Below are 24,424 nucleotides of genomic sequence, written 5' to 3' on the forward strand. Positions count from 1 at the left end.
GTCAACTAACCCCACCTCAAAAGTTTCAACTAACCCCGATGCCTATTTTTACATTTCAAAGTTCATTACACAAAATAAGAAATACAATAAAACTTTTATTTAACATTATTCTGGGACTTACTTCTAGTGCTTATGATACTCAAAAAATAATCCCCTGAATCTTCAAACAACATGGAGATAATGCATCTTTTCTGAGGGGTATAAAAATTAGTCAGTAAGTCAAAAAACAGATATTCCTTTCCCAAGCCAACACTGGTGGGGCATCAGTGCTGTTGCTAATTTGGTGGATGACCCTTACTAATACCTATTACTGGGTGCCAGTATTTTACCAAATTAATTTTTTGTGTCACAAAAAAATACAATGTTTCAACTTACCCTGCGTTCCAACTAACCCCACTCTCCCCTAGTTATTATAGTTTCAGTTGGATGAAATATTACAAAGCAAACACTTAGTAACAATACTGTGTGCGCTTTGTTGCCGTAATGAGAACAATAGTCTGCATATTGTTATGCGGCATTGTTATGGTAAATGATAGTACAACTCATTGTTGCTAATGTCAAACTTGTCAAAGTGATTGTGATTGTATGATGAGAGCATGATATACTGTCCGCTTCATTTACCTACGTCATCAGCCAAACGGGGGGAGAACACGTACGCTTCAAACGGGGGGAGAACACGTATGAGGCTGAACTTAACCCGCACAGTTTCTGCTTTTTCAGGAGAAATACGCATAAAAAAATTGCAACAAGTGTCAACTTGTAAAGTAATAATTATTCTCTTCGAATGGAGATAAACTTGTTTTTGCAATAGACCTGCCCTTTAATTCCCTGTGATTTTTAGTAAACATATCGTCACACTTTCGATGGATGGATTGGATTGAAAATATCTGTTCAGTTTCATTTCAGTTTGTCACACAGGGAAAACGTGGTCACCATTTTAATATCATTCCGATAGGCAGTTTTAAACACACATATTGCACAATCAGTACGGACTAGGATTCAAAGAATAAGTGAACTTTGCAACAATATGTGGATATTTAAAAGGAATACAGCTAACATTTGCCAAAATCCCAGATTTGAGATATAAAAAACACACAGATATGCATGGATATACGCTGATTTGGGGATATTAAAAACACAGATTTCGGCGTAAACGTGGAGATTTCACACCACTGCTATATTTGAAAGTGGAAAACTTAACATAAAGGGCACACTGTTTTTCTACTACTCTTTCAGAAATTTCAATCATAACAACAAATCGTAACGAACCATTTCTCAGTTTGATTGACAGGTGATGTTAGACGTGACTGGTAGCATAATTCCAACATTTATTATAGCCTTGATATAAAAAAAGCCTTGCTTCTTACCGTGTCTAGTTCATTCTCCTGAAGTATATCACCATTAGCTAATACCAACCATATGTCAAGACTAGGTTGGTTACGTGCATAACTATTGATGCAGGATAATGTACGTTCCTGTCCATTACGCAGCAATGTCACCATACTGCCGTCAGTGTATCCCGTTCCAATTATATTGCCACTTGGTGTCACATCCTTGAGTTCCAGATTTTCGGAACATGGAACTGAAATATAAACACAAAAATACTGGTGAACTACTGGTCGGTCAAATGACAACATGTGGAAGCAAAAGTGGGTCCTTCATGTAGTTATTTTGTGTAAGCTCATCCTAACCCTTACCATAATGGTAATCTAAACCATAATTTTGTGTTAAATTACATGAAGGAATAATCCAAAAGTGTGTTGCTCAGTCACAATAAACTAGTGGCAAGCTTTCCGTGTCACAGAAAAATGGACAAATCCACAAAATTTAAGAAAAAAATGGAAAACACAGAAGTTCGCAGAAAACATGTTTTTCCTTGAGAAAAATAAAAATGAAGAAAAATAATGAGAATGTGACGTACAAATAATGAAAAGGAAGTCTGTCTTCAAAGATATCAACCAAAAAACAACTAAAATATAATGCAAGTAACATCTTTTGTAAATTGGTGTGCAGACATACACTTATATTTCATTTTGATTTGTGAAATGTAATTTTTAATCACGGAATGTGAACACAGAATTAAAATTACATCATGGAAAATTACGGAATTTTGTATTTAAAACCACCCACGGAAAATTGAGGAATTCAGTGTTTCAAATCATGGAAAACTTGCCACTTTACAATAAATAAAGTATATATAAAAGCTATAAGTAAGTAACTACATCACCATAGATGTTAACATTCAGAAACTAGATATACATGTATATACCCGGTAAATGGCTACTCCCTATTCCAAAAAAATATAGCAAGAATTTTTTGGAATTAAAAAAATATTATCCTCTTTTGCCAAATGAAACATAGCTAAATCCTAATCCTTTAGTTATTTCTAACTGGCAATAAAAGTCAAATTTGGACAATTTGAGGAGAAAAACACTAAAAAACTTGCAATTTAGCATGTTTTCTTACAATTGTAGTCACAAAATTCTAAGACTTGGCACAAGTCTAAGCATTCAACATCTGGATTATAAGCTAAGAGTGAGCTCAAAATATTAATATTCTATGTTACTTTTGATAATTGGTTATGGAAAATATTATTAGAAAATGTGTACCATGCAAAATTAAACAGCCTCACTTAGGCAAAAAAAAAAAGAATTGTTTGCTTGCCCTTGAATGGATTTTAAAAATTGGGTCGGTCGGTCGGGAAAAGTTTTTTTTTCTTTCCGTTTCCCAGAAACAGACATGGCGAATACCGAATGCAATTAATGGTTCAAGCATCTCCGTAGCAGCAACATCACGCCATGGTCCAGCATCTGTGCTCGCCACTTGCACCTTAAACAATTGTAGCTCTTCTACATGTAGGCCTATGTTTAATGAAGTGTACAATTCTCCTACATGTAGTGTTTTCTGCTTTTCAAAACTATCATATTAATCAGCGTGTTCTGTCCCTTGCTTCACCTGTACAGCTAGCGCTACTCGTGTTGTGTCCGCCATGTTTAAAGTGAAATCATATTTATACCGAGCGATTTGTGCTTTTAAGGGGGGTCGATCTTTTGTGCGTAATTATAGAGGGCCAGGGGATTCACTCTATCATTAAAAAAATTATTTGAAGAAGTCAAAGAGCCCTAGGAATAAAAACTGTAGTGTAATTCACACCAGATACAATTTCTTTATACAACAAAAAATAATTTTTGTAATCGATCAAAAAACAAAAGTTTTATATCAATTTTAAATTTAGCCTGAATCCGTAAATATGGTACCTCTCGCCCTTTTTTAGGTCAAGGCTATTTTTACCATTATGCAGCGAACCATTGTTGAAGCTATTTCACATACATGCACAAAACATTCTAGAGAAAGAATGAGAACTTATAGTGTTGAAGTATCTTTTGTTGATTTCGAATGATAATGTTATGAAATCGTAAATTTTAAGGTCACATTCCTAAAACCAAAACAAAACATTGCGACGCAGATAATTCCCGACTTACGCAATTTCATCATCACATCAGTGTCTTTATTATTTGTTTGAAACCTTTCCCAAACGTTCGTGCTATTTATGCATAAAACGGCTAATCTATCTTTACAAAACGCGTCTTTTTTTAGTAAACAAAAGGCTAAAGATGGCAATATGAGATTTATCTTTTATCATCGCACTCCTCTTCTCAACTGCCACGGTGGATGAGCGGTAAAGTGCTAGACGCCTAATCGAAGGAAGTTTAAAATCGCTGGTTCGAGTCCCGACGAATCCTGTGGAAACTTTTTTTCTTCAAAATTCATGATCGCATTCGAAATGAGTCACTTAATTTGTCGGTAAATCATGTATTGTATCCTTAATAAAAGTAGCCTCAACAAACATGTTGAAAAAAATAGTGCAATGTTACTTCCTAGTCGATACGAACAAATATCATGAATCTAAATATTTATAAACAATAAATGAATATAGTGGTACAACTGTTTTCAAATTTTATCTACTTTTACCATATTTTAACATCTGCTATATTGTATCCATTCTTGCACAATATATGCACGGTTATATTTTGCCTGTAAATAAACTCATCCCTAGATGCGCCGTCCGAAATGTGCAGGTGGATAGCAAATTGTATTAGAGCTTAGACGCTGAGGTGGTATACAAAATTGCGGAACCCGACAGTCGGGTACAGCCGGACACGTAAACATGCAGGATATGGTATTTTACAACGTTTCTTTTAAATCATCGGTTTTTCAGACGAAAAATACATACCATTTTTGGGAAAATCGCAACAAAAAAACTTTTTCAAAAAAAAAGTTCTACGGTCGGGACTGCTGAGACGGTCGGTCGGACGAGGGCAAGCAAACAACTTTTTTTTTTGGGCCTTATGCAAAACAGAACATAAGGCCAAAAAAAGAAACATGTTTCTTGTCCCCTCCTGCTTCATAATTTTTTTTTTAAATAAGTTATAAGATGTCTAGGAATTAAGTTGAGATACTTTCTATAGCCTTGTTAATATACAAGAAACACTTTTTCTTGAACAAATTCATCAGGACTGTTCATAGTAGAATTGTTAGTTGTGATTTCTTACGACTAGTCCAATAAAATATCCACTTACTTGCAGACGTTTCGGAAACAGATATAAAAGGTGGATCAAAGAGGCAATTACCATCAGAAAGCGGGCAACACCATGAACAGAGGCGAGGGCAATACAACTTGAGTCACGTTTTTGACGATCTGATAACTGACAAGAAAGCAACTGGCAACTCAGTTGCTAAGCAGCAGTCAACATCAGCAGTATACAGATCGTCATTACATCAATAGCATCGATAAAGGAAACTGACAGTTTCCGAAACGTCTGCAAGTAAGTGGATATTTTATTGGACTAGTCGTAAGAAATCACAACTAACAACAAGAAACACTTCTGGAAGGTTCTGTTGTCAATACAAGAATAAAATTAAAATAGGCCCCCCAAGTTTTTTCAGGCATTATTTCATATGCCAAACAAGAAACATATGTTATTATTTTTACTCAGCTAAAAGTATGAATGTACTTTTTGATATCAGTTTTCGTCTTTATCATACATAGCACATAGATCTATGCTTGTGTCAGAATTTAAAATCATGAATTTTAATGTCTTTTGGTTTGAAAAATTACTGATACCCCCCTTAAATCACAAAGGCTCTATAAATACATTGTAGATGTAATTGAGATGACCCCATGAGAACTACCTGCCTATTGGTCAAAAAGGAGTTTTTGTTATCAATTGGACCAATCACCAACATTGTAAGAATAATTTCACCATGCAAAAAAATGGGGGTGAATTATTGTGATTGGTGATTAAAATGAAGATATCATGTAATTGACCAATCAGAGGCAATGTTAGATCAGCAGGTAGTGCTCAGGGGGTTAACTGAAAAATGTTAACATAATACTTACTACACAAGTAGATCTCGACACATGTTGAAATACCAACAGTGTTTGCAATGTTAGTAGCAGTGCAGTACACCTTTCGCCCATGGTCAAACTCGATTGGTTCAAGAATCACACATTTTGTTGTGTCGTATGTCATAGTCAGAGGATCTGTGTTTCCTGTATCGCTTGTTACATGAAAGAACGGGCAATCGGATGAAATAAACTTGTTTTCACGCTCTGGTGCATTATTACCAAGATCGTCTCCAGACCAACCAATGTAAGTGTACGGTCTAGATTCATAGGAGGTGCAGTTTAACACATTGTTGATATCATCACCAATATTTAGGTAGACAAGTTCACCTTCTTCGTACACATATCGGGATTGGCCATTTCCTCTATCCCATATTTCAATACGGTTTGGTGCCACTGAAAATGGAGAACAAAATGAAGATTAATGATTTTATTCCACTTGAAATCCAGTCATCCCCTAGATGGAGGACTTGAGCTTCATCTTTCACACAGGATGTATTTCAAATTGTCAAAATATAAGAATTTGACTTTTATTGCCACTTAGAACTGTAGTCATACCTAGGTTTCCTTTGGCAAAACAGTATAGTATTTTTTTACTCCAATAAAATCAGTGCTGTATTTTTCAGGAATTAGAAGTAGTACCGTCATCATTCACCAGCAAAGGCCAAAAATTAAATGACAATTTGAAAGGTAGAATTCACACAGCCGTGCACTTTGAATCATTATATAGTGAGGTACATTATTTTTCTTTTAAATAATACTTATGGCAACTGAAAAAAACCTTTCAGATGCAAAAAATAAACCAAGCCCCCCCCTCCCAATCCTTTAGTTATTTCTAACTGGCAATAAAAGTCAAATTTTAATATTCTTGCAATTTGAGGAAAAATGGGCCAAAAACATGCAATTTTGCATCATGTTTTCTTAAAATTGTAGTCACAAAACTCCAAGACATAGCATAAGTCTAAGCATTCAAAATCTTAAATATCTGGTCAAAATGTAAATATTTTATATAATTTCTGATAATTGGTTATGAAAAGTTTAAGAAAATATGTTTTCCAAAAATAATAAAAGTGCCTAACTCGAAATCCATCTTTGTACAAGTAGTTCAACTTGTTTGTCAAAGGATATTAAAAACACATGTTTTTGGTCCTTATTTCTAAAAATTGACCAAAACTTAAAAATGTGACTTTCACTGTCAACTAAATAAAGAATGACGATTTAGCTCTGTTTCATTTGGCAAAACAGAATAATATTTTTGTAATCTCAAAAAAAATAATGTTGTATTTTTAATGTGGAACAGAGGTAGTATAAATCTGGTGTACATGTATATTATAAATTGGTAGGCGATAAGTACACAGTTTATCAGGTACTCGGTCCTGATTTGGTAAAATGATCTAACTTGAAAATTGCTGTTTTGAGATAAATTATTAAACACATCTAATATCTTAGAAAATATAAAAATCTTATTATTTACAAAATTTTGGCTAATTTGGTTAAGCAATTTTGAAATAACAACCATTTTTAGGGAGTTAGATTCTTTACATTGCTTTTCCTCGTAACAAGACATAACAAGACTCATTAATTTGGTAAAATGATCTATCTTGACATTGTTTTGCCATGTTATCATTAATGTGTGAGGGCTGAGACTAGTTTTAGGTATACTAGTCTCAGGTGAGGGTTTGTCTGGCGCTCTCGAGAGAGTCTTGGCTAATACGGTAAAATGATATAACTTTACGGTAAAATGCTCTAACTTTGAGATTTTACCACATTTAAATACGCGGCAAGTGACAAAAAAGTGTCAAGATATGTTCTGCCATTTTCTAAATGAAGCATAATCAAAGAAACCAAATCAAAGTAATAAAGAAAACTAGAGTGAAAATTGAAAAAGAAAAAAATCCGTCTCACCTGGGAACCTCAATACAGTTTCCACACAGAGTGGTGTTAAGCTTGGATCTTCATCATACACATTACCCTCCGCATCACCGGTTCCCCCTGGTATGGCAACATGCTCTGCACAACATCTCAGTGTCCCTCCAAGGACTTCATTAGTGGCTTCAAAGGTGATAGTACTTGTGGTGTCCAAGTGTCCATCGAGGGGAGAAGTGTCTGAATCCTGTGAATCCACAAGAGGTGCATCTGTAATGAGGATAGGATAAACGTGGGACTAATTAGAACACTAATTTCACTACACCTTCCAAACATAACAGCTAGCCTTGTGACTCCTTTCAGCATGAGGGCTAGCCTTTGTGACTCCCTTTCAGCATGAGGGCTAGCCTTGGTGTCTCCCTTTCAGCATGGGGGTGGCTATAGCCTTTGGGACTCCCTTTCAGTATGAGGGCTAGCGTTTGTGACTCCCTTTCATCAGCATTAGGGCTAGCCTTTGTGACTCCCTTTTAGCATGGTGTCTCCCTTTCAGCATGGGGGGTGGCTAGCCTTTGTGACTCCCTTTCAGCATGAGGGCTAGCCTATTGACTCCCTTTCAGCATGAGGGCTAGCCTTTATGACTCCCTTTTAGCATGAGGGCTAGCCTTGGTGTCTCCCTTTCAGCATGGGGTGGCTAGCATTTGTGACTCCTTTCAGCATGAGGGCTAGCCTTGTGACTCTCTTTCAGCATGAGGGCTAGCATTGTGACACCCTTTCAGCATGGGGCCAGAGGATGTTTAAAGACATTCCCACAACCCAATGGGGTTTCTGACCTTGTATGTCTGGCTTTTGTACACATGTGGTACAGTTGATCATACCTTGCATTGGGATTGTGTGCAAATATCTGGTGTTTTCATCCTATTATTTAAGGTGGATATAGAGGCATTATATAAGTGCTCTAAGCATGTTTTAAACAGATTAATTGAGTAGAGCAAAGTACACTGATCAATATGCCTTTTGTTTGGAGTAAATCGGACATACGGTTTTCGAAATATATCAGTTTATATATTCTTTGTATCTTATTGTTTTTATCAATAATCAATAAAGTTAATGAGCTAAAATGACTGGAGAAGCTCATTAACATATAATTTACCAATATTTTGCTAAAATCCATGCATAAATGTTCAGGGTACTTTTATTTTGCATACTTTTGCCCTGAAACTTGGTCAAAGTGTTTCTAATATGCTCTAATGTATTATATAGTGAAGCCGCCCCCTAATTTGCATATTTGCATAATTAATTAGCATTTATGCAAATTAGCTCATTAATTTTGCAAATATGCAAATTAGAGGCAACTTCACTATATAGTAGTCATAGAACATATTAAAACACTTTGACCAATTTCAGAAAAGTATGCAAAATAAAAGTACCTGAACATTTATGCATTGATTTTAGCCAAATATTAACAAAAATTACATATTAATGAGCCTTTCCAGCGCTTTTAGCTCATTAACTATATTGATTATTGACAAAAACAATAGGATACAAAGAAAATATAAATTGATGTATTATGGAAACCGTATGTCCGATTTGCTCCAAACAAAAGGCATAATGATCAGTGTACTTTACCCTACTCAATTAATCTGTTTAAAACATGCTCAAAGCATTTTCTAGTTTCTAGAAAATGCATCCAATACCACCTTAACATTCAAAACATCCAAGACTTATGAATACAATTAATGCAGTAGGACAATATGAATGTTTCCTGTAAGAAAATCAAATATCAGTCATAAGTCTCAACTATTAGCTCATTGGCTGCAGTTTTAAAATTACCATTTTGTGTGTGTGGCAATGGGGACTTTGCCTTTAAAATTAGGTTATATTGATCAAATTTCCCAATCATAGTGCATTGTAGGAATGCCTTTAAGCCTCCTCTGGCATGGGGCCTAGCCTTGTGACTCCCTTTCAGCATGGGGGCCTAGTTCAAATTTGACGATATTTTTGCTAAACAAATTAATCTGCAAGAAATTTTTGGTACATAAACATTATGTAGCCAGATGTTTCCAGTGATATAAAAATCGCAACTTTTTTTTGAGAAAAGAGGGGGGATGAGGCTGTGGATCATGAAATGCCCTATTAACCAGCAGTCTTCTTTTAGGTGATCATAGAGTTCTTGCAATGTTCTGGAAGGCTGATGTATATCCTGATTCAGTGTCCTGCGAAAATCACTGCTGCGCTACAATGCTTTCTGTGTTTGTATGAGTGTACACGCTATGCATTATGGCAATTATGTACATCACGCTTCTGTGATTGCTAGCTCTTGTATGTGCAAATGTCTTTGCCTGATCAATTTTTTTTGTGGGGTAAGTTATAATTAAAAAATGTTTTTTTTTGGGGGGGGCATAAAATGCCATTTTGATTTGTTGAAAATGTCAGATACGATGGTTATAAATGACAATATATAATAACCATCTATTTTCCCGGGGATCACTCATATGAAAGTTGTAAGCATCCGTGTGAAAGAAAACACGGATTTAGCGTGGTTTTAAAAAGCAAAACGAGGATCCGCGCGGATCCGGGATTAGGATCTCAAAACACTCATTTTACTAAAGAAGGGGTGTATTTTTAAAGGACGATCCTCGCTTAGGGTAGTTTTTAAAATTACCGTTAACGGACATTAGTAGTGACATATTTATCAAGCTGTTAAGAGGCTTTCTTGCATACTAGTGCTTTATAAATGCCTTATATTATTACAAGTTATTCGGCACAAGAGTGGTCTCTGAGCAATTTTACTAAGCAGATTTTTTTTAATCGGAGCCGACTTCAACAGCTTACCGATACCATCACTATCACTGAGTGGCACTCTACCGACACACGCAATGAATAGGAGCAAATTTCAAACCAATTCCTATTATCATGTCTGGTGTTTTTCTGTCCTTGTTTAGGGCCATATAGGAGTAGAAGGGCCATATAGGAGTAGATTTCAAACAAATTCCTCACTTAGGGTGTTTTTATTTGAGTAAAATCCTTGTTTAGGGTTAGTTTGACAAATTTTCGACATCCTAGCTTAGGGTGATCATTGAAAGTCAATTCACACGGATGCTTACGACTTTTATACATGAGTGGCCCCCACCCCTGGTCTATTTTAAGTTCATATTGTGTGAAATTGTCAGGTTTTATTTTGGGCCAAATATACCACGGCCCAAAACCAAAACAATTTCGGACGACCTCACACGACAAAAATTTGAAATGTTGGTGATGACAATATTTTACCTGCATCTCCGATCAGATTAAAGGCACTACCGACGGCTCTAGGTGTGAAGGTCCACTTGATGTCAGCTGCAGGTGCAGATTCGGAAGCGATGCACCTGAAATCAAACTGTTCATTTTCTTGTAGATCTGTATATTCTTCGCCAACGTCTACAAAGTCTCCGCTCTGCTGCATGCGCATCTCCATCTTGAGATCACTTGGTTCATCTGAGAATAACAAGGACATGTAGATTAAAATTAGATTGGCACTCTCACTTGGTCAACTTTACCCCCAGGGAATGGATTCTGTGAATTTGTGTCTGTGGTTCACTTGTATTTGATCTGTGTCTGAAATTTGATTTTAACTTACAAAAAAAGCGTACAAACTTGTCACAGAAAAGTCTATCATGTTATGGTTTGTGACAAAAGTTGTGTGCATAAAAATATTCTTAACCACCACTTTTAGAATACTGTTTATCAGTTGTCACTAAAATAGAGTTTAATAACTAATGGCAAATGGTGGTCATAGACCACCAACCTAGCTGGGGGATGTTGGTGTTTTGGAGGTATCTGACCCCTGCAAAATATTCCAAAAATATTCCCCTGGTCATGAGGTTTGTTGTCACCGAGTTTGAGTCCCATACAGCTTACAGATGCCCAGAAAATTAAATTCTACGATTTGACCCAGATGACCTTTGACCTGATGCCTGTACAGCGTTCTAAAGTGTTCCCCTGGTCAGTAAGTTTGTTATCAGAGTTTGAGCCCTTTACCCCTTACAGATGTCCAGAAAATTCATTTCTAAAATTTGACCTCTGCATGACCTTTGACCTGACCCCTGTAAAATGTTCCCCTGGTCATGAGATTTGTTGTCACTGAGTGTGAGCCCCACACCCCTTACAGATATCGAGATAAGGCAAAATAGATTTTACCCCCTTAATGACCTTTGACCCCAATTCTGTGTGCAAGGTATGGGCACTGGGTAAAGCCGATGCACATGTGTAAGTGACGTCATTGTGCTATGTACTATGTGGCTGAAGAAGCATATTGAAGGTATTTGATTATATACCGGTAATGCCCCCTTAATGACCTTTGACCCTAATTCTGTTTACACCCTATGGGCACTGAATATAGCCGATACATATGTGCAAGTTACGTAATTGTAGGGTGTAACATGTAGGAGGAGAAGCATTTTGAAATTTGTTGCCAGAAGAAGCAGAAGAAAGAAGAATCGGATAGAAAAACAGGACCTAGTGTGGGGGTTGTAAACCCCCCAGCTAGGTAATTAGCTGACAAATGATTGAGTCAACCTATGCTAAAAGTACTAGTGAACCTGTCTTTAGTCCCATTTCAAAATTAAAATATTCAGATTGGGCCAATGTTTTGGGATTTTGCACTTCATTTCTGATATTGCCCTACCTTCCCAGCAAGCACAAAAATGTTCTTAAAACATTTATTCAAAACATTAAAAAAATATTTAACTGTCAGGTTTAATATATAAATATCATGAGATGTGGTAAGAAATCCCAAGGAGATTAAACTTAAGTGATAAAAGCTGTATTTTGATTTGTTTATAATGTAATTAACCAATAATGGACACTGTAAGAGAGGCACTGTACCTATAACTTCAATCGTCACACAGTGCTCTACAGGACTAGGATCGCAACCAATTACTGTTGCAATATTTTTAGCCCTACAGCATAAATCAGCTCCAGAGCTGCTAAAGTCATCGTCCTGCAAAGCAACAACAAAAAAACACCACAATCATTAAATTTGGGATTCAATCATGTTTCACCGTTGTTCATCACCGATTAACAACGATGTGTCCGCGTCGTCTGCGTGGTTTACTTCACGAGGGCAGCTAAAGCTGCCCGAGCGAAGTAAACCACGCAGACGCGCCGGACGAGAGTTCTTAATCGGTGATGAACAACGGTGAAACATGATTGAATCCTTTCAACAACGAAACAAGCTAAAGATGTATAATTTACATGATTCTTTCATTGCTAGTCAATCTTACAAAAAGATCGCGGTATTTCTCTGTTGATATCAGCAATAAAACTAAAGAATAAAGTGGTAATATTTAGCTGCTACCGCCAACATAAGAGAGTTCATGTTTTCACATAATTATGTTCCAGGTATGACGAATTTTATGCGCTCATGCGTAACGCGTACGGCATACACGTAACCTTGCGTTCGCGTATACGCTACTGAACTGTGGATTCATCACAGATTAACAACGGTTGGCTCCTGTACAAAGGTATAGGAAGAGTTGTTGAAGCCATATTCAACAACTCTAGCTGTCCTTTTGTACAGGAGTCAACCGTTGTTAATCGGTGGTGAAGAATCCATACATTACCAGCGTGCACCCCTGTTACGCATGAGTGTGTATAAAATTTTCTTTCATATTTCCTGATTAGTTTGGCTCAAACTGAAAATGGGCTATTCCATTTAAAATCCACACACCCCCTGTGGAAGATTTTGGAAATATCTGCCACAGGGCGAGTATGAATTTCAAATGAAATTAGCATATTAGCCAGTTCCATTTGAATTTCATACACCCTCTGAGAAAGATTCAACCTGAATCTTCCACAGAGGAGGGTGAGTTTCAAATGGGGCTGCCTATTGTGCTCATTCCAATTGAAATTCACACTACCCCTGGGGTAGATATTTCCAAAATCTTCCACAGGGGTAGTGTGGATTTTAAATGGAATAGCCCAATGAAACATATTTGCAGTTAAAACTATTAAGCTAATGAAAGTTGATGCCGAGTTTCCTGTCGCTTATTTGTTGCCGAATGATGAGGTGACTTCTTCATGTTCAATATTCATTAACACCTGCTCCTGCGCGCATTACTTTATTCATGCGCACTATTATAAAAATATATTTGTATATTTGTCATTTTTTTTTTTTTTTCTACTTTGGGTCTGGTGGGGGGAAGTACTTCGAGATGAACCACAAGAACCCTGCTTTTAGATTACTTCACTTCAATACAACACTTCATAAAGTAGAATAGGACTTTGAGGTTTTTTTCACATTTCAAAAAAATCTTTGGAAAAAAAAAATCATTTCGCATTAGTTTTCACAGTTGGAGAGCTTTAAGACAAACCTTTTTTAATTCAGCCTAAGTAATAATAAGTCGAAGGCATGAAAATGACAGTTCAATCAATTCTATAGCTTATTCAGCATATAATAACCTTTGCATGAGGTATTTGTTTCAAAAGAGACTTTCGAAAGTAGAAAATATTCCAAACTTTCAATAAAATGGCAAACTAATGAACTATTTCTGCAAAATGACATTCTGACATGGCATAAAAAGTGAACCAAATTTTCTTGAGCAACATTTTTTTTTCTTCTCCAAAACTGAGCATTTTTGAGCAAATTTAACCTCACAGATGAATTTGTAATCTTTATGAATTCGTAATCTTTATACCATGTATACTTTTATTCCAGGGTTAAGACCAACCTTAAACAACTTTTTGCACATGTACATCCTAAAAAAAAATGTATACATGTATATACTCACTTCAAACCTGACTGTACTTTGACTTGCAAACAGTTGAGTAGAACTAGCAGTAAGTGGGTCAGGGGTAGGCTGTGACGCTGTAGGATTAATAAGAGAGTCACCGGGTGGGCTCAGATCGTAAGTCAATTCTGCATACGGACGAGCACCTTCAGCATTACAGGTGAACAAATAGGATGTGTCTAAATGGAGCCTTATATTGCTGACACCAGCCAAGTCACGTGGATTGTCTTGTGTTGGATTGCGCGGTGCAAAAGGATCGCTGACGGTAAGCTGCAGTGGATCGTCAGGTGAATCTGAAAGAGAATAATACACATCATCAGCATTATGTGAAACTTGATTTAAGACACTGAAAATAGAGTAATACTGAAATTTACCAGAACAAAAGAAAAGATGGCATGGAAATTGATATTTTAGTGTATTTTTCAGTGTTGTGACAAGTGGATCTAGTCTCCCACTTTGACAGTGATAATCACACTGAAAATAGCAGAATACTGAAATTCACCAGAATGTAAGAAAAGGAACACTGAAATTAGTTTCAGAGTTGTGACAAGTGGTTATTGGGCTATTCCATTTAAAATCCACACTACCCCCGTGGAAGATTTTGGAAATATCTTCCACAGGGGGAGTACGAATTTCAAATAGAATGAACATGTTAGGCACCTCCATTTGAATTTCATAGAGTTGGTTAATGTGCTAATTCCATTCAAAGTGCATTGTGGGAATGTATTTAGACTCCTCGAGTATTGATGCAAAATCGACGATCAAACCCAAGATCGAACCAATTTGGATGTGATGCCTATATGTGATTCAATACATTTCAGTGGGATTAATGAATGCCTCATGATTTTCACAGATTATTCCAGCCACATAATATGTGACCATCCATCTCAAACCGCTCGTAAAGTCGGCAAATTGTATTTCGAGTTACAGTCCAAAATGTGTATAAAGCTTGTATTCATAATGTACCTAATAATTGTCCTACAAGTGTCTCATTTCAGTCCAGTCAAAATACCAATCTTTAATCATATTGTTGGAGAGGATAATAAGCTTATACTTATAGTAAATAGCTTTAGTCTTTGTTTGCTTTGGCTAAATCCTGTTCAAGTGGTGAGTTAACCAACAATTAACAATGAGAGGACATTCCTGAACCTCGTTGACTTGGGGATGATTTGAAGTGACCGCCAATTATGACCATACCAGCAATGTAGAAAAAGAGATATATTGTAGCACCAAAATAATGTACCTTTTTACTGAAGTAGCAAAGTTTAACAAGCCATAACCCCGCTTCTGGATATTGTTTGAAGTCAAATGATATATCATTGTAAAGCTTATGATATATATTTTCTAAATACGCAAGAAAACAAAATTGACCAGAAGCCGACTTTACGAGCGTTTCGATGTGGATGGTCACATATTATGTGATGAGATCAAGCAAAATGAGTTGACTGTCAAGCAAAATCAAAATTCTGTTTTTAATTTCATTATCAGTATAGTCCCACCCCATTTTTGGTGAACATTTTTCAAAATTGGGGGTGGGACTATACTAATTAAAAAAAAAAAAAACTTTTTTTTAATTTCCAAAATTTTTCAAAAATTTGGGGGTGGGACTTTACTCGAAAGTGGGACTATACTCACATCAGTACGGTATATGTACCATTTTTAGAGCTTTATTTTGATGAAAATGTCATCTCAATTGGACTTAGGGTTCCACAAATATGGTCACGTTAGTGTTGCTCAGAACAATATAATACAAAGGAAGTTGAATACTAAACTGGCCTCAAAAAGAAACTTATACTTTTTCACAAGGTAAAATCCTGTCTATAAAATGAATTACACACAGGATTACTTCAATACTCTACTTAAACACATGTCAGTAACCAAGCAGTTGTTCAACTGACACAACAGCAAAATGCACTGACATGGAACACCTTCCTGGACCACATTCACAGCCCAACAGATTTCTTTTGCTGGGTTCCAATTATTCGCCTGTGAATGTGACCCCGGAAGCTGTTCTGTGTCAGTGCATTTTACTGTTGTGTCAGTTGGACAACTGCTTGGTTACTGACATGTGTTTAGAGTAGAGTATTGAAGTAATCCTGTGTGTAATTTTTGTTCATGTACAGGTGAATAATTGGAACCCAGCAAAAGAAATCTGTTGGGCTGTGAATGTGGTCTAGGAAGGTGTTCCATTATGTCAGTGCATTTTGCTGTTGTGTCAGTTGGACAACTGTTTGGTTACTGACCAGTGTTTAGAGTAGAGTATTGAAGTAATCCTGTGTGCAATTTGTGTTCATTTTATGGAGAGGATTTTAAGATATGACCATGTGAAAAATTATAAGTTTCTTTTTGAGGCCAGTTTATTATTGCCTGTATCTCAAAATCAATATTAGCGACTCATTTGGTTGAACAGTAGTGTGCAAATATACCTGAAAAACTTGTTTCAGTGTTAATGTTTCTTTACTGTCTAATTTCAGTAATTTGTCAGTGTTTATTCAGCATGGTTTTCAGTGACATTATATTAAAAATTGAACAAGAAAATAAGAAAGGCACATCACTGAAAAAATCTGAGCTCAAACCAATCGTGTATTGCTTGCTGCATGAAAAGTGTCCCCTGATATTGACTAAAAAGTCCAATCTTACCCTTACTATATAGCCTATATAATACAAAACAGGTATCACCATGTACCTCCACTAATGGCACTAGCTTTAGAAGTGCAGTGTGTGCTGCATTGGCTTAGCATTGTTTCTTGCATGTACATATGCTCCTGTCTGGTTCTGTGCGTAAAAGTATGTGCACGCACCAAGTAACGCTATAACACAGAACATGCTGAATTTCAAACCTAGTGCCACTGATACGACCCGTATATACTATAATTACTTTTGGCACACCTACACTTCTTAGGGAACAACACAAAAGATTTATCCACACATTTTTGCATATTGTGAAGTTGTTAATTTATTGTGGCAAACAGTTAAGGAATATTTTGATGTGATACCTGACCTTACAGCTTTTATTAAATTATATGGTCTTATTGATACAGATTCGGAGGATTCTTTAATAATCAACCAAATCATTCTCATTGTGAAATATTATGTTTATAAATGTAAATGGGATGAGTCTAGATTGTCTTTTAATGCTGTTAAAAATATGATTGCTGATGTAGAAAAACTTGAGAATTATTGTGCTAAAAGAAACTGTAAAGAAGAATTTCACTTGAATAAGTGGAGCCCTATCATACATTTGATTTGAATATTGAATTCGTCGCTGGGTGGACGTGGTGGCGTGATACAGCTTTAAGGTTAGCCGAGAGTTTTTCATGCGCTTGATTTTAGAGGGGCGTAAGTTCATAACAGAAACAGCCATGCAGAAAATGAACAAGCATACCGGGACGTAGGCCTACTTACAATAGAATATCGATCCACGGTCAAGACATGAAAAGGCTATGAAACTTGGCTTAGCTCGTGCCCGGAGCTCGGATGCCGGGGTGTCACAAGCCGTTTTCAGCAATTTTTATAAGGATTTTATAAATTTTAAAATTGATTGGGGGCACTTCGTCAAGCTACGCCCCGGAAAAGGTGTTGATTTTGAATTTATAGCCTTGATATCTTTGATGAAATCAATGCTGCTATTCCCCTGATTACAATGTAAGGGTAGGCAACAACAACAATATCAAAAAGCAATTATTTGTAAATCGAATTTGGGATGAAAATCAACAAGACAGACTTAGCAGGCCTACAAATTTCTGAATTATATAAAGTGAAAAACAAGCAAACACGATTCACGCACGCAGCGAATCAATCAAATAAAACTAAAAAGAAAGGAGCAAGAAAGAATAAAGAAATTGTGAAAAAGAGAAAGAAAGAGAGAGAAAGAAAATGAACGAAAAAAGAACGAAAAAGAAAGAAAAAAAGAAATGAAAAAAATAAAAAAAAAAGAAATGATAAAAGAAAGGGAGAAAGAAAAGAGGAAAGAAAGGAAGTAAAAATGAGAAAAGAGAAAAAAAAAGAAAATTCAGCCACACGGAGACTCGAACCCACAAAAATAGTTCATACTAGATTCCCAGTCCAACGCTCTATCCACTCGGCCATAGATCACCTTACGCAATTGACTGTTCTCAAAGCGGATGATAACTATAGTTGGATGCAATAATTTACATGATTACAATCGCGTCCGCATTATGGCTCTTAGAATAAACACGCATGTCGGCGCTGAAATTTTGAACTAACTGATGGAGGAAAACCTCGCTTTTTGCAAAACTAGCTTCAATTTGGAGTGAAAATCAAATGGAATAGCAATTGGCAGAATGTTGAGAAATAATGTAGGTATTCAGATGTCTAAATTAACGCCTCGTAATCAAGATATCGATAATTTCACAAACCAGCTTTTTCTCAAGCAAATTCTCCAAAATTTTCACCCAAAACGGGCTTTTAAAATTTAATCGGTACTGTATTTGGTTCTTCCCCATGGCAACATTATTTCTTTGATCGATTTGTAATACAATACTGAAAAAGAAGAAAACAATCGCCGGTGTGGATTTATACGGAGCGCACATTTGAAAAAACCTCATGGAACGTGTTTTTGATCTTGTGAACATGGTGGGTAAAAATGCTTTAAACGAAGGATTTTCAAATTTATTCTATAATAATTTGTATATAACACACACAAAAATGTTAAGCTACATCCAATGCACCAACATTTCACTTGCTGCGATATTTGATTTCTGAGAAAACTCTGTTTTAGAGAACAACTTTATACGCCTTTTATACGTTTTTTATACGCCTCTTTGTGTAACCTTAATGGTCATTGAAGGGACATAGTGAGGTATCGGCTTATATCTTTTACCTGATGCGTCACTGTGTAAATTCAGCGACTGGATCGCTTTTACGTCACTGCGTCTTTTCGGCGATGAGTTATACCAGACAAGTTTTATTGTTATCTCATTAATTGATTTTTAAATTTCTGTAACGTATATTTGTAATGTATTTGTAATATCATTTCCCATGTTTTAATGTGCCATTTTGTTGCAAGAGGAAAATAAAAGCCCTGTTTGGGGCATGAGAAACAAAAAACAAAAGATTTATGAAGTCCTAAAAAAGTAACTAGTTTTGTTTCATAGATGACCCTCCTCCCTGTCTGTAATAACACCGAAAGTGGAACCAAATAACAATGATGCATAAGAGCATATTAGAAATGTAATCAACAATTTTAACTCCATTCCTCGCTAACTAAATTGGTTTCGTTCATGGGACTCAATTTTTTGGTTTATTCCATTACAAAAATGTTAATATTAGATTTGAGATGATTTTTTTTTATAGATTTTTAGATTTTTTTTACATCTAATTTGAACCAACTACTTACCAACTACATCCAATATCAACTCAGAACACACCCCCGATGGCATATCACAAGCTTTCAGAATTTCCCCGTTGTCAGCTAGTGTTAGACAGCCTACAGGGAATTCCACTTTTCCGAAGGAGTCCCTCAATTGTGGGTTAATATTGCTTGCTCTGTCTCCAGAAAGATTACTCACCACAACTCCAGCCTTGATAATATAATAATGAATAATAATACCATATAATATTAATAATAATGATATTAATAATACAAAATTTTGCAAAGATTTGAATACATTTGCATAAATTAATAATTTATTTTAAAACATAGGTTATGGAATAAATCATAATATTATATCATATGAAAGAAATAGATTAGGGTGAAAAGCAAATTTCCCACGCTAACGTAAAATATTATTGAATGAAAAACAAATTTAGCCCTAATGTAAATTCTATTGCTAATAATAATTGGCAAGGCGACGAAAAAACCCCAAAAATCGATTTTTTTAAATTTTATTTAAATCGGATTTTTTTTCATTTGAATCGATTTTTTTTTTTTTTTTTTTTTATTCCAAGAACTGATATACCCCATAATAAGTTCAAAAGAGACCAGTGGAATGCTAGACATATGCACAATACACAATCAGGTATTTACAAAAATTCAAAACGTGTTTTTACATGTGAAAATTTCAAAGAAAAAATTTGGCAAAAATCATGGGGGAAAACCTGTTGAATTCTGCACCTTGGAGATGAATTTTTTAGCAAAAGATAAAGTGACGGTATTTTAATTGTATCCAAAGGTTGTAAAAAAAAAAAGAAAAATGTAAAACAGTAAAATTAAGAATGAAATTAAGTTATATTTATCAAAAATGGTAAAAAATGAAAAAAGGTGATTTAAATCAGTGATTTAAAAAAAAATCAAGTGATTTAAATCACGATTTAAATCACTGATTTAAATCAAACAACCCTGATATTCAAAACACAGAAAGTGTTTGTATTTTTACTCTAGTTACTTGGAAATGCTTGGTGTATCCTCTATGCGCAACAGATAAATTTACCTTGCTTTGTCTTGTTTCCAACTGTTTGTATGGGAGATATGATATCCGCTTACGATCCACAACTAAAGTTTGGAGACTGGGAGCGCGGAAGCTGCTCGGACTTGTTTGCCGGGGGTGGATCGTATGAACATGTTGGTCATGCCTGATGTGGTCCTCCGATGTGTGGCGCGGGGTGTTGTGGTCAGTGGGAGTTCGCTTGGGAATGTCAAGCATTAAATCCAGAGGGGAATGAACAAACCTGATAGATCTATTCATCATTGTCTTTTATGTAATCTGACCCAGTTCATGGAGGGAAATCCTGCCTTCTTTGGTGAGAACTCTGTTTTTCTGTGTTATTTTAGAGAGCTTTTAGGTTTTTCTACTTTGTAGGACTTTTGTTACTCTTCTTTATCCCTGCCAGAGACTCTCTATGTCTTGCTTCTCATGTTTTTGAACACTCAGGGAGTTTTTCTGGTCACTAAATAACCCAGCAACTACCCCAGATCTCGGTAGTAACATAGGTGTGTATTTCGCTGGTCACAATGTCAAACTTGTTGTGAACCAAAGAATATTCACTGTACTACACATTCCCTTCTCATTCCCTCCTTATCATATCTTACCTTAGGCAAATCAGTACCGACTGGCTGACCATCAAGTGTAATAGTGAATGGGTCTACTTTTGGATTTGCTCCATAAGCAGTAACAATGAAGTCAAATGGTTCTCCATTACACACCGGTGCAGGTGTGTCAAACTCATCATTTTCTCCCGTTTGGCCATTATTATTATCATCAGTGTCCCCATCACCAAATTTAATCTGAGATGGAGGCTCTGTGATTATAAACAAAAACAAATTAAAACAATTGCATTAACAAAGAAAAACACTATACATCTAATCATGTTATTAGGGCTCATATTGAAATTCCCTTACACAGGAAGGTGTCCGCCATCCTGCAGCTTTCCTGTGCTAACCTTCTTTTGTTAAAATCTTGGGCAGGGTGTATCACTGATGCATATAATCCATCCGTTTTATGACCGAGCTTTCCTGAGGCGCGCACTTAGCGAGGGGAATCCTGCCTTCTTTCTGTGTGAAAACGTGGTAGGGTATTTCAATATGAGCCCTTAGCATCATCTAACTCCATGTATCATCTCCATCAGCATAGTGACTATGTTTGTTTTAAGATGTGGACATGGTCTGATTTTGTCACATTAAATTTAATCAATTGCTTCATCAGGATATCAGAAGCAAATATTGTAATAACCCATAGAAGATACATATGCACAGATCTAGCTAATATGTGAATCCTAGGTTTGTTCTTTGGAAGTCAATTTGTACCAAAATTTCTTCCCACAATACAATATGCATATTAGTATAGAATTTCAGTCATACAGCTATTTTCTTAGACAATATGGTTTAGGAATCTTCTCTGTATTCCTAAACCATTATGATTTGGGGATGACTTGAAGTAACCTCGACTTGAGATGAGTCTGGTATTTATTCCTAGCTATCATGTAAAAACAGACACATGTAACATCCGACAAGTGTATCCTTGATATGGATATGAGGGAAGGATTTTTAGTACAAATTGACTTCCAGGAGAGAAACCCACAATCCCGGTCATAAATATTTAGAACACTTGTGTCAAAAAAGAACTGTTTGAAACCGTATTTCTGTTATACTTGACATATTAAAATTTTGCTTTCTTTGGTGTGAAGTCTGAACCCTTCCCTACTACTATAACTCTCCCCTCCCCACCAATCAATGTTGGATGTTTCTAGGGTGCATGACCAAACAAACAACAACCAACATTGATCAGGGGAATGGGGGCATATTTGAAGTACATGTACCTATGTTCAAGTGTTCTAACAATTATGACCGGGATTGCTGGAGCCACATATTGATACACGGTACACAACCCTATTATTGCCTAATTTGTTCCTTCCCACAATTCAATATGCGCATTGCATAACAAAGGAGAGGGCTTAACCTCTGAGCTAGATATATATTGTTACATAATCATGACCAAATTGGGTTTGGTGGTGTTGGCTACTTATCATATTACCAGAAATGATCACCAATTGAAAGTCATAAAGCAATTGATGTATAAAAGGACAAGGCAAATCTGGTCTGCTGTTCAGAAGAGTTGTCTGCTTTTTAAATTCTCTATTTTGCCCACTGCATGCAGTGCATGTATACTTAATTGTTCAGGTTATTTTTCTAGCATTAATATTTGTGAAGAGCCTGCAATTGTTGCAATTACACCAATCAAATAACCTATGGATGACCTTGAGCTAGCAAACTTCACCCAAGGATTGCTCCATTGAAATTGCCCTGCAACAAAATCTGTCACATTTGTGCAATTTGGGACAATGACTTCAAATGAACTTTTACCATCTTTGATCATAGCATTCACTCCTAATGCACATTTGTTTCTCAGTTAAATGGACAGCAGCTGTAAGCTTTGTAAATGGGAGCAATTTTAAGAATAAAAAAACATAATGACCCCAGCCCTAAATTCATCATGAGGATCTCTAGACCCTCTCCCAAGGATTACATTAAAATTCATCATATTCTGTGGACATTCAACCATTTAGAACAATCTTAAAAATTTGCCTCAAATAAAATTTGACCTGTGACCTTTGACCTAAAAAATAACTTTCCTAATATGTCTCCAAGTTGAAAAGACAGGGTCCAAATACTTTGGAAGTGGGACTAAATTTTAGAAAACTTGAACACGAAATTCAATCATTATTTATATCCATATGTGTACATATTCATAAAATGTACATCCATCCATCCATCCAGAAAAAAACTGGACTGGTATAAGTGTCCCCATGAGGCCAAAAAAAAGAGTTGTTTGTTTGTCCTCCACCGCCCGCTCCTCAGATGAAGGCCTGACCAATATTTTTTTTTCTATTTTTTTTAAATTTTTTTAAAATAGTAAAATTCAATTTTTTTTCCAGATTTGGTGTATCTCTGGACCTAGCTATAATGCTAAGATCTTTCATGGTTGAAAATTAAAAAAAGCCCACCAAATCATTAAAAGACTATGACATGAACACAAATTATAACTTTAACTGCATAAAAAGAAACAAAATGTTGGTTTTTTTAAAGTCACCATGAATGATTGTAGCATTTAGCTCTAGCAAGGTCCAGAAATACGCCAAATCCGAAAAAAAAAAATTTAAAAAAAAAAAAAAAAGCTGTGGAGGACAAACAAATAATTTTTTTTTTTGCCCTGAGCAAGCATTCAGACACAAAAGTTTTGGCTCTTCTGCACTGTTTGATTATAAATTTCATTTTCCGATTTTGCACTGTGAACATTTCTCTATATAGAGTCATTAGGGTCCCCAATTTCAACAATAAATACCGTAAAAGTTCGCCTAATGGCGCTATGGGCTCCCTTGGCATAACTGGAATTTTAGACACAAAGTAAAAGTGCCCTGCCATAAAAAATCCCACCAGCAAATAAGGGCACATACCCTTAATTCTTGTTGGGATTTTTAGAGGAGGGAGCTCTGTATTTGTACATAAAACTCACCCCTGGCAAAGGAGCCCAGGTGCGCCATTAGGCTAACGCTACGTATTGGCTAACAAAAAATGTGTACTGCTTAGCGTACAATCCAGCGCCTTATCACTTACTTCTGACATCCAAGTCATAGTTCGCATACTTTGAAGTATCATCAGAAGCCACACATCTCAAGCACTTATTATCCTGTGTTGCAAAGTCTGCAAAAAGGTGGTCCAAATGTCTGAATCCCCATTATGATCAGGAGGAGAATCATTCTGAAGTTCACAATTGGCGGTCATCTCATGAGGTACAAACACATCACTGATAAGCATTGCTCCATTGCTGGCGGCAATGGCGGCATTATTACAGTCATCTACCAGATACCATTTGATATCAGAATCTGGATCTGCTCCCATAGGTTTACATTCGAATGTGTAGGTTTCCCCATCATACAAGATCAGTGTACCAGCAGGATTCTCTACCACTCCATCTGCCGTGAGAGT

The 24,424-nt window shown here is 36.1% G+C and overlaps 1 protein-coding gene across 1 annotated transcript in view; it reads right to left on the reverse strand.

Moving 5' to 3' along the window:
• Positions 1-23,979, reverse strand: part of LOC140169519 (uncharacterized) — a 60,078-nt gene extending 36,099 nt beyond the window's left edge. The window contains exons 1-9 of the mRNA XM_072192780.1: positions 23,952-23,979; positions 21,032-21,240; positions 19,400-19,583; positions 14,041-14,333; positions 12,137-12,251; positions 10,544-10,747; positions 7,313-7,543; positions 5,402-5,803; positions 1,368-1,582 (exon numbers count right to left, since the gene is read on the reverse strand). Of these exons, the coding sequence (XP_072048881.1) occupies positions 1,368-1,582; positions 5,402-5,803; positions 7,313-7,543; positions 10,544-10,747; positions 12,137-12,251; positions 14,041-14,333; positions 19,400-19,583; positions 21,032-21,240; positions 23,952-23,979 (1,881 nt within the window). The remainder of the gene's footprint in view (positions 1-1,367; positions 1,583-5,401; positions 5,804-7,312; positions 7,544-10,543; positions 10,748-12,136; positions 12,252-14,040; positions 14,334-19,399; positions 19,584-21,031; positions 21,241-23,951) is intronic.
• Between the last annotated feature and the right edge of the window lie 445 nt (positions 23,980-24,424).

The sequence above is a fragment of the Amphiura filiformis genome, chromosome 14, assembly GCF_039555335.1.
Source record: "Amphiura filiformis chromosome 14, Afil_fr2py, whole genome shotgun sequence".
NCBI classification, from domain to species: Eukaryota; Metazoa; Echinodermata; class Ophiuroidea; order Amphilepidida; family Amphiuridae; genus Amphiura; species Amphiura filiformis.